At 45.2% G+C, this 12,584-nt stretch overlaps 2 protein-coding genes across 2 annotated transcripts; one reads left to right on the forward strand and one right to left on the reverse strand.

The window, feature by feature from the left end:
- Positions 1-293: 293 nt before the first annotated feature.
- Positions 294-2,653, reverse strand: LOC112277649 (uncharacterized). Its single transcript, XM_024510214.3, has 7 exons — positions 2,450-2,653; positions 2,045-2,253; positions 1,779-1,885; positions 1,530-1,632; positions 1,126-1,284; positions 874-924; positions 294-710 (listed from the first exon to the last, which is right to left on the reverse strand). Exons 1-7 carry the CDS (start codon positions 2,559-2,561, stop codon positions 642-644), a joined length of 810 nt encoding a protein of 269 aa, XP_024365982.1. The 5' UTR covers positions 2,562-2,653; the 3' UTR covers positions 294-641.
- A 3,018-nt stretch (positions 2,654-5,671) lies between these two features.
- Positions 5,672-8,031, forward strand: LOC149986221 (uncharacterized). Its single transcript, XM_090248098.1, has 7 exons — positions 5,672-5,875; positions 6,072-6,280; positions 6,440-6,546; positions 6,693-6,795; positions 7,041-7,199; positions 7,401-7,451; positions 7,615-8,031. The coding sequence occupies exons 1-7, from the start codon at positions 5,764-5,766 to the stop codon at positions 7,681-7,683; spliced, it is 810 nt and encodes a 269-aa protein (XP_090104224.1). The 5' UTR covers positions 5,672-5,763; the 3' UTR covers positions 7,684-8,031.
- Positions 8,032-12,584: the final 4,553 nt, after the last annotated feature.

The following is a 12,584-nucleotide window of genomic DNA, read 5'->3' on the forward strand; positions in this document are numbered from 1 at the left end:
CCTCGTCCTCAGTGAATTGCACTGTGATTGGCAGCAGGCTGTTCACGAATGGTGCACCGCGATCCCGTCGCTGGAGACGTCCCGAAACTCTGTCCTGCTCCAGGTACCTGAGATCAAGCGCGCGCTACGTGCATGCGCATGTGCATGTCCAACTTTCCTTCTCCCAAACTGCCCTGCACCAGCACAGCGATGAGTGTTGCCATCTTCCGACCTTTCCCTCCCAGACACACACACACACACACACGCCTACATCGCCCAGTCGGCGGCAACACCCATCACACGACCCATCTGCGTCTGCTGGGAACTCCAGCGAAAACCCGGATTCAACCAAACTTCCATTGAGAGGTGCATAGTGGTACAACCGTGAAGCTGCTTTGCTTCCACGGAGCTCGGCATTAGCGTCAAATCTACCATTCTGACGAGGCGCAAACCACATCCAGTCTGCGCACTCTCTTGTCAGCCTCTACACTGACTTCTACTCTACATCATTCCACTCCACGCCCGGCTCAATTCGTGGGAAAGAGAGGGAGTTGAATGCACTAGTCTACAAATACCGACGCCATCAGCGTCGAGGCGTCGCATTTTACAAGCTGCCACACTTCGTGTCGCTTACATCTCCATCCTGGCGCCACCCTGATACCTCAAGCGTTGGTGCGCATGCGGAAACCCCTTCCGGCGCTGCCGAAGGTTGGACGGTTGTTGTGTCCCTTCTGCACACGTCACACGTCCAGTGCATGCAGCCCGGCGTCAGATGCCAGAAAAGCCACCGTTCCAACGTTTCCAAAGAAGCTGGTAAAAGAAGATACAACAGAACAATCTAGCAGCACCCGCGGCCACCTTCCCTACCACCTGCACCTGGCAGAGATCACTCACCGGCACAGAAGCCCGGAGCTTAGCCAGCTGTTCCGCGGACGCCGTTTGAAACTGCCACCCAACAAGCGCAACATCGTCCCACGTATCAGTTCCCGGTACATTCATGAGCAACGCTTGTGAGCGGCTGCTCGCCTTGCATTTGGAAGGGCACCCGAAAGAACCACTGCGACGACGGAAAACCACAATCTCCCACATGCCGACATCTACAAGTCTCTCTGTCATGCCACGAACACTGGAGCAGAACCCACTTACGTTGAACAACGACAGAATCCAGGTGACACCCTCCGCGCATGGTGGGGTGGTGAGGGATCCCATGTAAGTGCCGTAGTTCCTCTCCGGCTTCATCATCTTGATGTGCCCCAAGTCGACCTTCACGCCTGGGCTATTTGACGATGGCACCTCATGTGCGAACTGCACACGTCACACCAGTTTCCGCATGGGGTCAGGCTTCGCCAAGGAGAATCGCGTTCGATAGCGCGCGCGACCTTCCTAGCAAGATCTTCAGTGACACACGAGAGCACTACTCTGCACCGACCATAACGCAACGCAGATTCGCCAAAGCTACGCCACCCACGTCATGGGCGCACGACAGTTGACCTTCAGCCTCGTCCGCGCCCACTGGAAAGAGGGTACACAGGTGGGAGCGGGGTGCGTACCTGGGCCAGGAATTCGCTCTCGCCTCCTTCCTCAAACAGGAACCCGATCACCGCAAGCTTCCCATCATCGGACTTGTGCACCAAGTGGAGCTCCAGCGGGAAACTGGAGCAGTGCCAACCGAACAGTGGTTCGCGCGTCAGCAATGAACACACACTGACCTCGTAGTCACAAACGGAGGTGCGGGCTCCACAGCCGAATTCAATTCCCAAACAAAACCTGCAACTTCGTGGTAGCATGCCGTGACGTACCTCTGGTTCATGATTGTGTGCTCGCTGGGCATGTGGATGTGGAACTGGACGGGTCGGTACGTCTCGCCACCGATCCTCAAGCGTCCCGAGCCGGCTGGCATGCTCACCTGACAAATCCACAGTCAGCCCCAACTTCGGAGTAACAGGCCAGCCGCCTGCAATCGGCACGCCTGCCCCCCTGTCCAAACGTCGAACTTCACTGGTTCCAATTGACCACGATAACCGCCACACCGCCAAGGGAGAACTTCAGAGACCACGGCACTTACCTCAGCCCCATGCCCGCTGTTGTAAAGAGTGGCATGAACTCTCTTCCGGTACTTGGCATCCAGCTTCCCCAGACTGCGGTCTGTGACCAGGTCGAGCGCCGTGATGGCGATCGGGGACTGCCGGCTGCCCGACTTGCACACACCCCACTCGGCCTTCAGGTCACCCCAGCCACCTGGCCCATGCGACCCACCGCTGTAGTCCCAGTGCACTGAATATCCACACAGCACATGCACACGGAGTCATGCACCAGCATTGGTTGGAGTCATGCATCAGTTGGTCATGCAGGCCACCAATGTGAGTCAAGAATTTTTCGGCCGCATGTATGCTGCGATGGAATGCTAGGGGGACATCACAATCCTGTTCTACTACTCCACGCCGAAGTTGGAGTTTCTGCCCCGACTTACCCTCGTCACCTCCCTCAGCCTGAGCCGATCCTGCCCACGCGCCAACCCAGCTTGCGGAGATGCATTGCAGAACCACAACAGCGGCCACTGCCTGCACAAGTTGGCTCGCCATCGCCAGCAACTCAACCGACCGCTCGCTGGGAACAGTGAGTCTACGGCCGATCACTTCCGCACTGGAGCCACCCCAATAGTCGACCGCGGGACCGATGCTTGCACGTCATGCCGCTCCTCGGACAGCCTTATGTAGTCCATGCTCACGGAAGGTGCCAAGCCCAACCACCCATGAATCCACTTGCTTGATTCCCACTAATCAGTCTCGATTGGATGTTCCCAGCGGATTGTGGTCACCAAGCACTCCCCGAATTCGGGTGGCTTTGGGTTTCTGATCCGACCATTCCTGTCATGCTCATCACGTCATGGATGTGTGCGTCGAAGCTGCCTGTGTGCTGCAGCGTGGACTGGCGCAACCGTCTGGCGGTTTTCTTACCCTTCCCACGGTTCGTGTTTTTCACCCAAAGGAAGCCGCCCTTCGGTTACAACTTTTGGAGCCTCGCTCCGTCCCACTCCTCCTTTCCACCAGATTCTCGAGCATCCGGTAGCAAGTTGCGAGTTATCTTGCGGGAGGAAACATGGAGCCGCGGGCTCCCGTGGATCACCAGGCATTGGCTGTCTCGCGTCGCTAGCGGGGCGGATTCTGTTCTTGTGGAGGCGTGACACATGGCAGTCCTTGAAAGTACATTGGGATTGGCGGTGGAACGCTGTCGGGGAGGATGCATCTGAAGTTTGTGGACTGTGGCACCCACCCGGCAAGCTGCGCCACTGACGCATGGTCCGTCGCGTCTTGGTGTGAGAGTTCGCAGCGGAGAGATTCATTGAATGCAGGAAAGCAGGCGTTCCGGAATTTGTATGGGAATCCAGATTTTGAGTTCGATTTTATTTTCATTTACGTGTGTTTGAACAACACAACACATAGGCCGAAAGGCATCTCTCAGGGGCAGCTGAAGGCTGTGTACTTTGTGAAAATGTCAGGTTCAATAGAAAATGCTTATGTAGCTCTTAAATTTTATTTTAGTGTGTTTTTGTTTATTGACGAGTACATTCATAAGAGACCCTTTTTGTTTTTTTTTGTAATGTGCTATTTTGGGCTGATAGCCAAACCATTTGTCATAGGGTGTTGAATCACTAGTTTGAGAGTTAATCATTTGATTCACAGCATATACTATAATACTTATAGCTTTTGTCCAAAGGTGTAGAGATGATGTTTGTTTTTTCTAACATGGACTTGGTGCTTTAAAGACAAATCAATTATCTTGATTAATGTAACCATTTATCTATATATACACACAATTTTGAGGTCATGGTGAATTGTGGGTTTGTCCAAAAAAATATTGTAATTAAACTTTCACTACTTAGTTATTTAATCTATGCTAAAATCCTTTTATTGAAGGCAACAAATCTTAGTTTGTAGATTTTAGCAAGTGTCAGAAATGGTCCCGCAAGATAACTCGCAACTTGCTACCGGATGCTCGAAAATCTGGTGGAAAGGAGGAGTGGGACGGAGCGAGGCTCCAAAAATTGTAACCGAAGGGCGGCTTCCTTTGGGTGAAAAACACGAACCGTGGGAAGGGTAAGAAAACCGCCAGACGGTTGCGCCAGTCCACGCTGCAGCACACAGGCAGCTTCGACGCACACATCCATGACGTGATGAGCATGACAGGAATGGTCGGATCAGAAACCCAAAGCCACCCGAATTCGGGGAGTGCTTGGTGACCACAATCCGCTGGGAACATCCAATCGAGACTGATTAGTGGAAATCAAGCAAGTGGATTCATGGGTGGAAATCAAGCAAGTGGGAATCAAGCAAGTGGCTTTATCCAAAAAAGTTTTGTTATTAGACTTTCACTACTTGGTTATTTAATCTATGCTAAAATCCGTTTATTGCACGCAACAAATCTTAGTTTGTAAATTTTAGCATTTGTCAAAAGTGGTCCATGCTTTCAACTTTTTATTTGCAAAATAAAGAAATTGGTAAGATGCAACAATATCGTTCAACAACAAAATGTATTGAACAATTTTTATGGATGCAACACTGAGATTTTTAGAAATAGTACCATGTATGGTACACCATGGACTTGATAATTTGTTTTTTTTGAGATATTGCCATGTGTTTTGTGACGATAGATTTGGCACACCAAAATGCAAGTGTATATAATTTTCTAATAAGGAATGTAAAACAAACAAAACAATATGGTGCAAAAGAATACAAGTTGAGGCAATAGCAATAGAATAATGAAAATAACTAGTAGTATTTAAAAAGAAGAATTGTTTAAAGAATAACGAAGCTAATGGCCATAGCATAATTATTATAGATAAATATTGGAGTAAGTATATATGTCCGTAACACTTGATGATTTTAAAAAACCTCTATTATATTCTAATAGATCCCAAGAAGCTCCATAATACCCTGGCAAGCTCTTAGAAATCTTAGATGGTTGTAGAAGGTATTTGAAGGCTTGCTTCACTTCCTAGCATCAAAAAAACTTCTCAATGAGCTTTCTTACATCTAATATATAAAAAAGTTGACGTTGAAGAGATACTTCGTCTCAACAATACAATTTGCCGGGTGGGTGCCACAGTCCACAAACTTCAGATGCATCCTCCCCGACAGCGTTCCACCGCCAATCCCAATGTACTTTCAAGGACTGCCATGTGTCACGCCTCCACAAGAACAGAATCCGCCCCGCTAGCGACGCGAGACAGCCAATGCCTGGTGATCCACGGGAGCCCGCGGCTCCATGTTTCCTCCCGCAAGATAACTCGCAACTTGCTACCGGATGCTCGAGAATCTGGTGGAAAGGAGGAGTGGGACGGAGCGAGGCTCCAAAAGTTGTAACCGAAGGGCGGCTTCCTTTGGGTGAAAAACACGAACCGTGGGAAGGGTAAGAAAACCGCCAGACGGTTGCGCCAGTCCACGCTGCAGCACACAGGCAGCTTCGACGCACACATCCATGACGTGATGAGCATGACAGGAATGGTCGGATCAGAAACCCAAAGCCACCCGAATTCGGGGAGTGCTTGGTGACCACAATCCGCTGGGAACATCCAATCGAGACTGATTAGTGGGAATCAAGCAAGTGGATTCATGGGTGGTTGGGCTTGGCACCTTCCGTGAGCATGGACTACATAAGGCTGTCCGAGGAGCGGCATGACGTGCAAGCATCGGTCCCGCGGTCGACTATTGGGGTGGCTCCAGTGCGGAAGTGATCGGCCGTAGACTCACTGTTCCCAGCGAGCGGTCGGTTGAGTTGCTGGCGATGGCGAGCCAACTTGTGCAGGCAGTGGCCGCTGTTGTGGTTCTGCAATGCATCTCCGCAAGCTGGGTTGGCGCGTGGGCAGGATCGGCTCAGGCTGAGGGAGGTGACGAGGGTAAGTCGGGGCAGAAACTCCAACTTCGGCGTGGAGTAGTAGAACAGGATTGTGATGTCCCCCTAGCATTCCATCGCAGCATACATGCGGCCGAAAAATTCTTGACTCACATTGGTGGCCTGCATGACCAACTGATGCATGACTCCAACCAATGCTGGTGCATGACTCCGTGTGCATGTGCTGTGTGGATATTCAGTGCACTGGGACTACAGCGGTGGGTCGCATGGGCCAGGTGGCTGGGGTGACCTGAAGGCCGAGTGGGGTGTGTGCAAGTCGGGCAGCCGGCAGTCCCCGATCGCCATCACGGCGCTCGACCTGGTCACAGACCGCAGTCTGGGGAAGCTGGATGCCAAGTACCGGAAGAGAGTTCATGCCACTCTTTACAACAGCGGGCATGGGGCTGAGGTAAGTGCCGTGGTCTCTGAAGTTCTCCCTTGGCGGTGTGGCGGTTATCGTGGTCAATTGGAACCAGTGAAGTTCGACGTTTGGACAGGGGGGCAGGCGTGCCGATTGCAGGCGGCTGGCCTGTTACTCCGAAGTTGGGGCTGACTGTGGATTTGTCAGGTGAGCATGCCAGCCGGCTCGGGACGCTTGAGGATCGGTGGCGAGACGTACCGACCCGTCCAGTTCCACATCCACATGCCCAGCGAGCACACAATCATGAACCAGAGGTACGTCACGGCATGCTACCACGAAGTTGCAGGTTTTGTTTGGGAATTGAATTCGGCTGTGGAGCCCGCACCTCCGTTTGTGACTACGAGGTCAGTGTGTGTTCATTGCTGACGCGCGAACCACTGTTCGGTTGGCACTGCTCCAGTTTCCCGCTGGAGCTCCACTTGGTGCACAAGTCCGATGATGGGAAGCTTGCGGTGATCGGGTTCCTGTTTGAGGAAGGAGGCGAGAGCGAATTCCTGGCCCAGGTACGCACCCCGCTCCCACCTGTGTACCCTCTTTCCAGTGGGCGCGGACGAGGCTGAAGGTCAACTGTCGTGCGCCCATGACGTGGGTGGCGTAGCTTTGGCGAATCTGCGTTGCGTTATGGTCGGTGCAGAGTAGTGCTCTCGTGTGTCACTGAAGATCTTGCTAGGAAGGTCGCGCGCGCTATCGAACGCGATTCTCCTTGGCGAAGCCTGACCCCATGCGGAAACTGGTGTGACGTGTGCAGTTCGCACATGAGGTGCCATCGTCAAATAGCCCAGGCGTGAAGGTCGACTTGGGGCACATCAAGATGATGAAGCCGGAGAGGAACTACGGCACTTACATGGGATCCCTCACCACCCCACCATGCGCGGAGGGTGTCACCTGGATTCTGTCGTTGTTCAACGTAAGTGGGTTCTGCTCCAGTGTTCGTGGCATGACAGAGAGACTTGTAGATGTCGGCATGTGGGAGATTGTGGTTTTCCGTCGTCGCAGTGGTTCTTTCGGGTGCCCTTCCAAATGCAAGGCGAGCAGCCGCTCACAAGCGTTGCTCATGAATGTACCGGGAACTGATACGTGGGACGATGTTGCGCTTGTTGGGTGGCAGTTTCAAACGGCGTCCGCGGAACAGCTGGCTAAGCTCCGGGCTTCTGTGCCGGTGAGTGATCTCTGCCAGGTGCAGGTGGTAGGGAAGGTGGCCGCGGGTGCTGCTAGATTGTTCTGTTGTATCTTCTTTTACCTGCTTCTTTGGAAACGTTGGAACGGTGGCTTTTCTGGCATCTGACGCCGGGCTGCATGCACTGGACGTGTGACGTGTGCAGAAGGGACACAACAACCGTCCAACCTTCGGCAGCGCCGGAAGGGGTTTCCGCATGCGCACCAACGCTTGAGGTATCAGGGTGGCGCCAGGATGGAGATGTAAGCGACACGAAGTGTGGCAGCTTGTAAAATGCGACGCCTCGACGCTGATGGCGTCGGTGTTTGTAGACTAGTGCATTCAACTCCCTCTCTTTCCCACGAATTGAGCCGGGCGTGGAGTGGAATGATGTAGAGTAGAAGTCAGTGTAGAGGCTGACAAGAGAGTGCGCAGACTGGATGTGGTTTGCGCCTCGTCAGAATGGTAGATTTGACGCTAATGCCGAGCTCCGTGGAAGCAAAGCAGCTTCACGGTTGTACCACTATGCACCTCTCAATGGAAGTTTGGTTGAATCCGGGTTTTCGCTGGAGTTCCCAGCAGACGCAGATGGGTCGTGTGATGGGTGTTGCCGCCGACTGGGCGATGTAGGCGTGTGTGTGTGTGTGTGTGTCTGGGAGGGAAAGGTCGGAAGATGGCAACACTCATCGCTGTGCTGGTGCAGGGCAGTTTGGGAGAAGGAAAGTTGGACATGCACATGCGCATGCACGTAGCGCGCGCTTGATCTCAGGTACCTGGAGCAGGACAGAGTTTCGGGACGTCTCCAGCGACGGGATCGCGGTGCACCATTCGTGAACAGCCTGCTGCCAATCACAGTGCAATTCACTGAGGACGAGGTAGGTATGGAACGAATCGCGCAGTCCGACGCAGTCCGGTGATTCCGATCTTTTATCATTGCAGTTAGCACCACGCATAGTTACAGATACTCATGTGTTTATGTGTGTTATGATGTCGACAATAGTACATACGCATCTGCATTGTTCAATGTAGTCTAGAAGTCATCGGTTCATGTAACCGAAGGTGGGATGGATCGGGCCGAGGTAAAGTATTCCCGACTGTCGATCGGGCCAAGCTTTTGGCCATGGCTTGGTACGTTTTGAAGCTTAAAACACATTAAAAATAGCACCGCAGAATGTGACTACTATCACAACTGTGCAATTGCACTCGAATCGCTTTACGGTACCGTCTTCAAGATGCTGCATAACAAGCAAGCTGTTAATCTCTACGCTAATGGGATCACTCACTCACTCACTGGAAAAGATAAGCCGCTCTGTTTTGTACGTCAATCTAGACATTGCTGGTTGTGTTTTCCATTCACATGTAGTAAGTCGAAAGAATGGATCCATCCAATACTTGCCAACTGTGCTCGACGTCTGCCAATCGCGTAGGAGCACTAACTTCGGAAGCATGTGCCTTTTTTCGTGACTCTTCATTGGACATGAACATTACATGTGCGTGATGGTGTGTTTGTCTGCGGTCCGCGTTGAGAGAAATGGAAGTTTTCCTGGTTATCTTGTAGACCAGTCATGTCGCGTTATTTTTGGGATAAGCAAAAGTGGTTACCTTGAGGAGATTATGTACAAAGTCAACCCCCAACCTGTGTCGTGTTCTTCAGCCCATCAGCTGAGGGCACCCTTTCCGTCTCTGCACTTTTGATGTTATTTTTGTGAAAAATTGCGGGACTCAACTTGCATGCAGTGCATGAACCCCCTGGTTGCCTACGAGCTTATCTGCGAGAAGTCCAGTGTCCGGAAGCCAAAGTGTTCTCTGAATGTGACCGCAAGTCCCAGTTTCCCCACACGCGAATAAGTCGGACCCGCCAAATGCCATACCTTTACAGAAGAACTGCAATCCCTGGCAGCCAAATTTAGCCCGTGAATCGATCCCCCGTTCTAGACTTCAGTCTAGCTGTGTGTGACATTGTGATTGGATTATTGTGAACTTTTAATATATTAGGGTGGATGGCTGTTGATTTGCCAATGGCTCGGATTGATTTAACATCAGATGAGGATGGGAAGCTGCCAGTTTTTATCGTTAGCGGTTGTTACATTGTTGATATATCGATTTGGTTTCGTCAGGTTTAATTTGTCACATTTATAATAGCAATATTCGTTGAAACCTTTAGTAAAAAGTTGATGGAAATCTGTATTTCGTTTTTTTAGCTTATTTATTCTGAGGCGCAGATGAGTAGAAAGCACTTCAACCGGAGCGGATGAATTTTGGAGCTGTGAAGACGAATGTCGCCTGGGAGAGGGAAGGAGTTTTATAAATTTTCCCATCTCAGAATAGTTTTTCTCTACACGTGTGTGAATGTGCGATGGCTTTGTGTGTGCTTCTGATTTGATGGAGGAATGTTCTTACAATTTAACATGATTATTTTTTGAATTTTGAAATTTGTTATGATATGTTTTGGATTCAAAAGTTGATGAGGTTTATTTACATGTTGTTTAGAGTTATTGGAATTTTGAAAGAAGAAATTTGAAATTGAGATGTAGAATTTAGTGTGAAAAGTTGTATTGAGTTATTAAAGTTGTAATGCAAGATTTGTTTAGGATTTGCTTAAGATTTAGTAAAATTTGCAACAAAATTTTACTTGAAGCTATTAAGATATGACTGTTTAGAATTTATGAGATTGTGTGAAATGAACCATATGATACAATTGATTATTAAATAAAAATCTATTATTTTTTCAAATATAGATTTTTTTAAAAAAATCTAAATTTTACTTATTTGTGGCAAATAGAGATTTTTCTATTAAAAAAACAAGTATGACTACCATCTATTAAATCATTATAAATTCTTAATATAAATTCTTAATGTAGCTGCTAAATAGAGCCACCATCAATTTTTGCATTAAATTTGGGATTAATGGATAAAAAAAAAGATTTAAATAAAATTTATCCAAAAATATTTGATTAATGATAGATTAATTTTAAAATAATGTGCATTTTATATTATTGTGTGTAAATGTAGTATTAAAGAACATTATAGAAGCTTAAAATATTTGTACAACAAAATGTAATATAAGTTGTATTGCTAAGATATGTATTAATATAGAGCTTATTAAATCATTATATATGGTAGTAATAATAAGATTAAATTATAAAAAGATAAATTTTTATATTATAAATATTTTTAAAAAAAATTTAAATTGATTAAGGCATATTTTATTTTTATATAAATAATTTATTGAGATTGGTATTGGTCTTTTAGGCATAACTTTGTTAGATTCTACAATTTTAAAAAGAATTAAAAAATAAAATTTATATATTTATGTACATATGTATGTATGTTTATATATATTTATATACTTCAAGAATAAAAATACTTTTATATTAACCTTTATGTTGTTATAGAAGTATTTTATATTTTTTTTACATAAAAAATATTTATTAAATAATATCTATTGGAGCCTTCAAATGACATATTGAAGTATTTGGCCAAATTCTTATTAATGCAATTATTGAATAAATCCAATTTATTTTGTATTAAGCTGTAGATTGATCCAAATGACAATTAAGTTCTTTCTTGAAGATCAATTTAGTAATCATAAGGATGATGCTTTTGTAGAATGTCAATATTTTTCTTCTAAAAAACATCTTGATAATCCTTATATAAGCTTAAAATATTGCTTGAAGTCTATTTGCTATTAGAAATAGGTATAGAATAAATAATAAAAAAATAACTTCTTACTTTGTAGCATGTATAAAAGCCTTTGCATCTACAAACAAAGATTTGATTATACTAGACTTATGACTTTTTACTTGATTAGCGAAACTCTTGATTATGCTATTAGAAAAATCAGGATTACAAGAAATCCAACCTACTAGGAGATTATATGTTTTTAGCAACAATAAGCCTAAAATGACTAAATTAAAAAAAATTCTATTAATATTCAATATCACTCATCTATTATAATAGTTTTTGGCTATTTCTACAAAGATAGTTTTATGATTAAAATCTCCAAAAGATAAAAGAAAATCATCTACAACTTCTACATATATGAGTTTAGTTTTCTTAACTAAAAATATACTATGTCTTTTAACAAAGTCTTAACTCAAAAAACAAATTGAGGCTCTTGAATCTAGTAAGGCAAAGGCTTTGTAATTTTTAGGTCCTAAACTTATGTTTATTATAAAATAAGGTGAAGGTTTTGAAGAGAAAATATGATTTTTATTAAGTATTGCATAAGATCTTAAGTGTGTGGTTTTATTATAACTAGACATATTTATTTTCTAATACATTGTTTTAATTGACAATCATACTCTTTATTTTGTGGTTATGTTGTTTTTTTGGATAATGTTGAACAATGTACTTAGGTTCTCTAAAATATAAGCACAATCATTTTTGACAATGTTTCTTATTTTTTTTGCTTAGTAAGATGATTAAAACATTTTGCATCAATTTAAATAGGTTTTGATTTCTATGAATAAATTTCTAAAAACTTAAGAGTTGTTGTCATGACTTGATTTATTTTTCTTTAACCAAATCTTTGTTCTTTGCACCTTTTACAAAGTTGATTACTACATATAATGGCTAAAATAACAAACTGCATCAATAAGTTTGCTTTTGTCATTATCAATAATAAATCATTAATGTTGTCTTTTAGTCTAATTTAAAATTGGTTGATAAAGGATTTGTAGTTTCAATTTATGTTACAAGTAAGGTATTAGAATTTGAGAGCAAAGATGGTAGCTAATTGTGGTTTTTGTCCTAAGGATAAAAATATTATTTTTATCATTCTAGGACTTAATATAGATGTTGCTATCAATTGGATTATATAAGAGTATTTGTTTGTCTGGAAAGCAAAGATTAGAAGATGGCAATATACATCATTGTGCTGATTTAAGATAATTTGAATAGAAAAAAATTGAGCATGTATACATGCATTTGATTTCAGCAACACATAGTAGGAAAAATTTTGGAAATGATTCTAACAACAAGATTGAGATGCATTATTCTTAAATAGCTTACTATCAATCATAGTACAATTTATTGAAGATGGAGTAGGTATAGAATGTATTAGGTGTATTTAATATTTTCTATTTTTTTTTTTTTTTTTTTCTTTGTATCATTATAATTAGCACCTATTGAAGT

This window comes from Physcomitrium patens, chromosome 26 (genome assembly GCF_059467195.1).
Source record: "Physcomitrium patens ecotype Gransden chromosome 26, ASM5946719v1, whole genome shotgun sequence".
In the NCBI taxonomy this organism is placed as follows: Eukaryota; Viridiplantae; Streptophyta; class Bryopsida; order Funariales; family Funariaceae; genus Physcomitrium; species Physcomitrium patens.

Excerpts from the sequence above, each read along its gene's own strand:
- LOC112277649 (XM_024510214.3), bottom strand. The coding sequence starts at position 2,561 with ATGGCGAGCCAACTTGTGCAGGCAGTGGCCGCTGTTGTGGTTCTGCAA. Across the intron at positions 1,886-2,044 it reads ACAGCGGGCATGGGGCTGAG|GTGAGCATGCCAGCCGGCTC; the intron begins GTAAGTGCCGTG and ends TGGATTTGTCAG. Across the intron at positions 711-873 it reads AGCTCCGGGCTTCTGTGCCG|AAGGGACACAACAACCGTCC; the intron begins GTGAGTGATCTC and ends TGACGTGTGCAG.
- LOC149986221 (XM_090248098.1), top strand. The coding sequence starts at position 5,764 with ATGGCGAGCCAACTTGTGCAGGCAGTGGCCGCTGTTGTGGTTCTGCAA. Across the intron at positions 5,876-6,071 it reads GGCTGAGGGAGGTGACGAGG|TGCACTGGGACTACAGCGGT; the intron begins GTAAGTCGGGGC and ends GTGGATATTCAG. Across the intron at positions 7,452-7,614 it reads AGCTCCGGGCTTCTGTGCCG|AAGGGACACAACAACCGTCC; the intron begins GTGAGTGATCTC and ends TGACGTGTGCAG.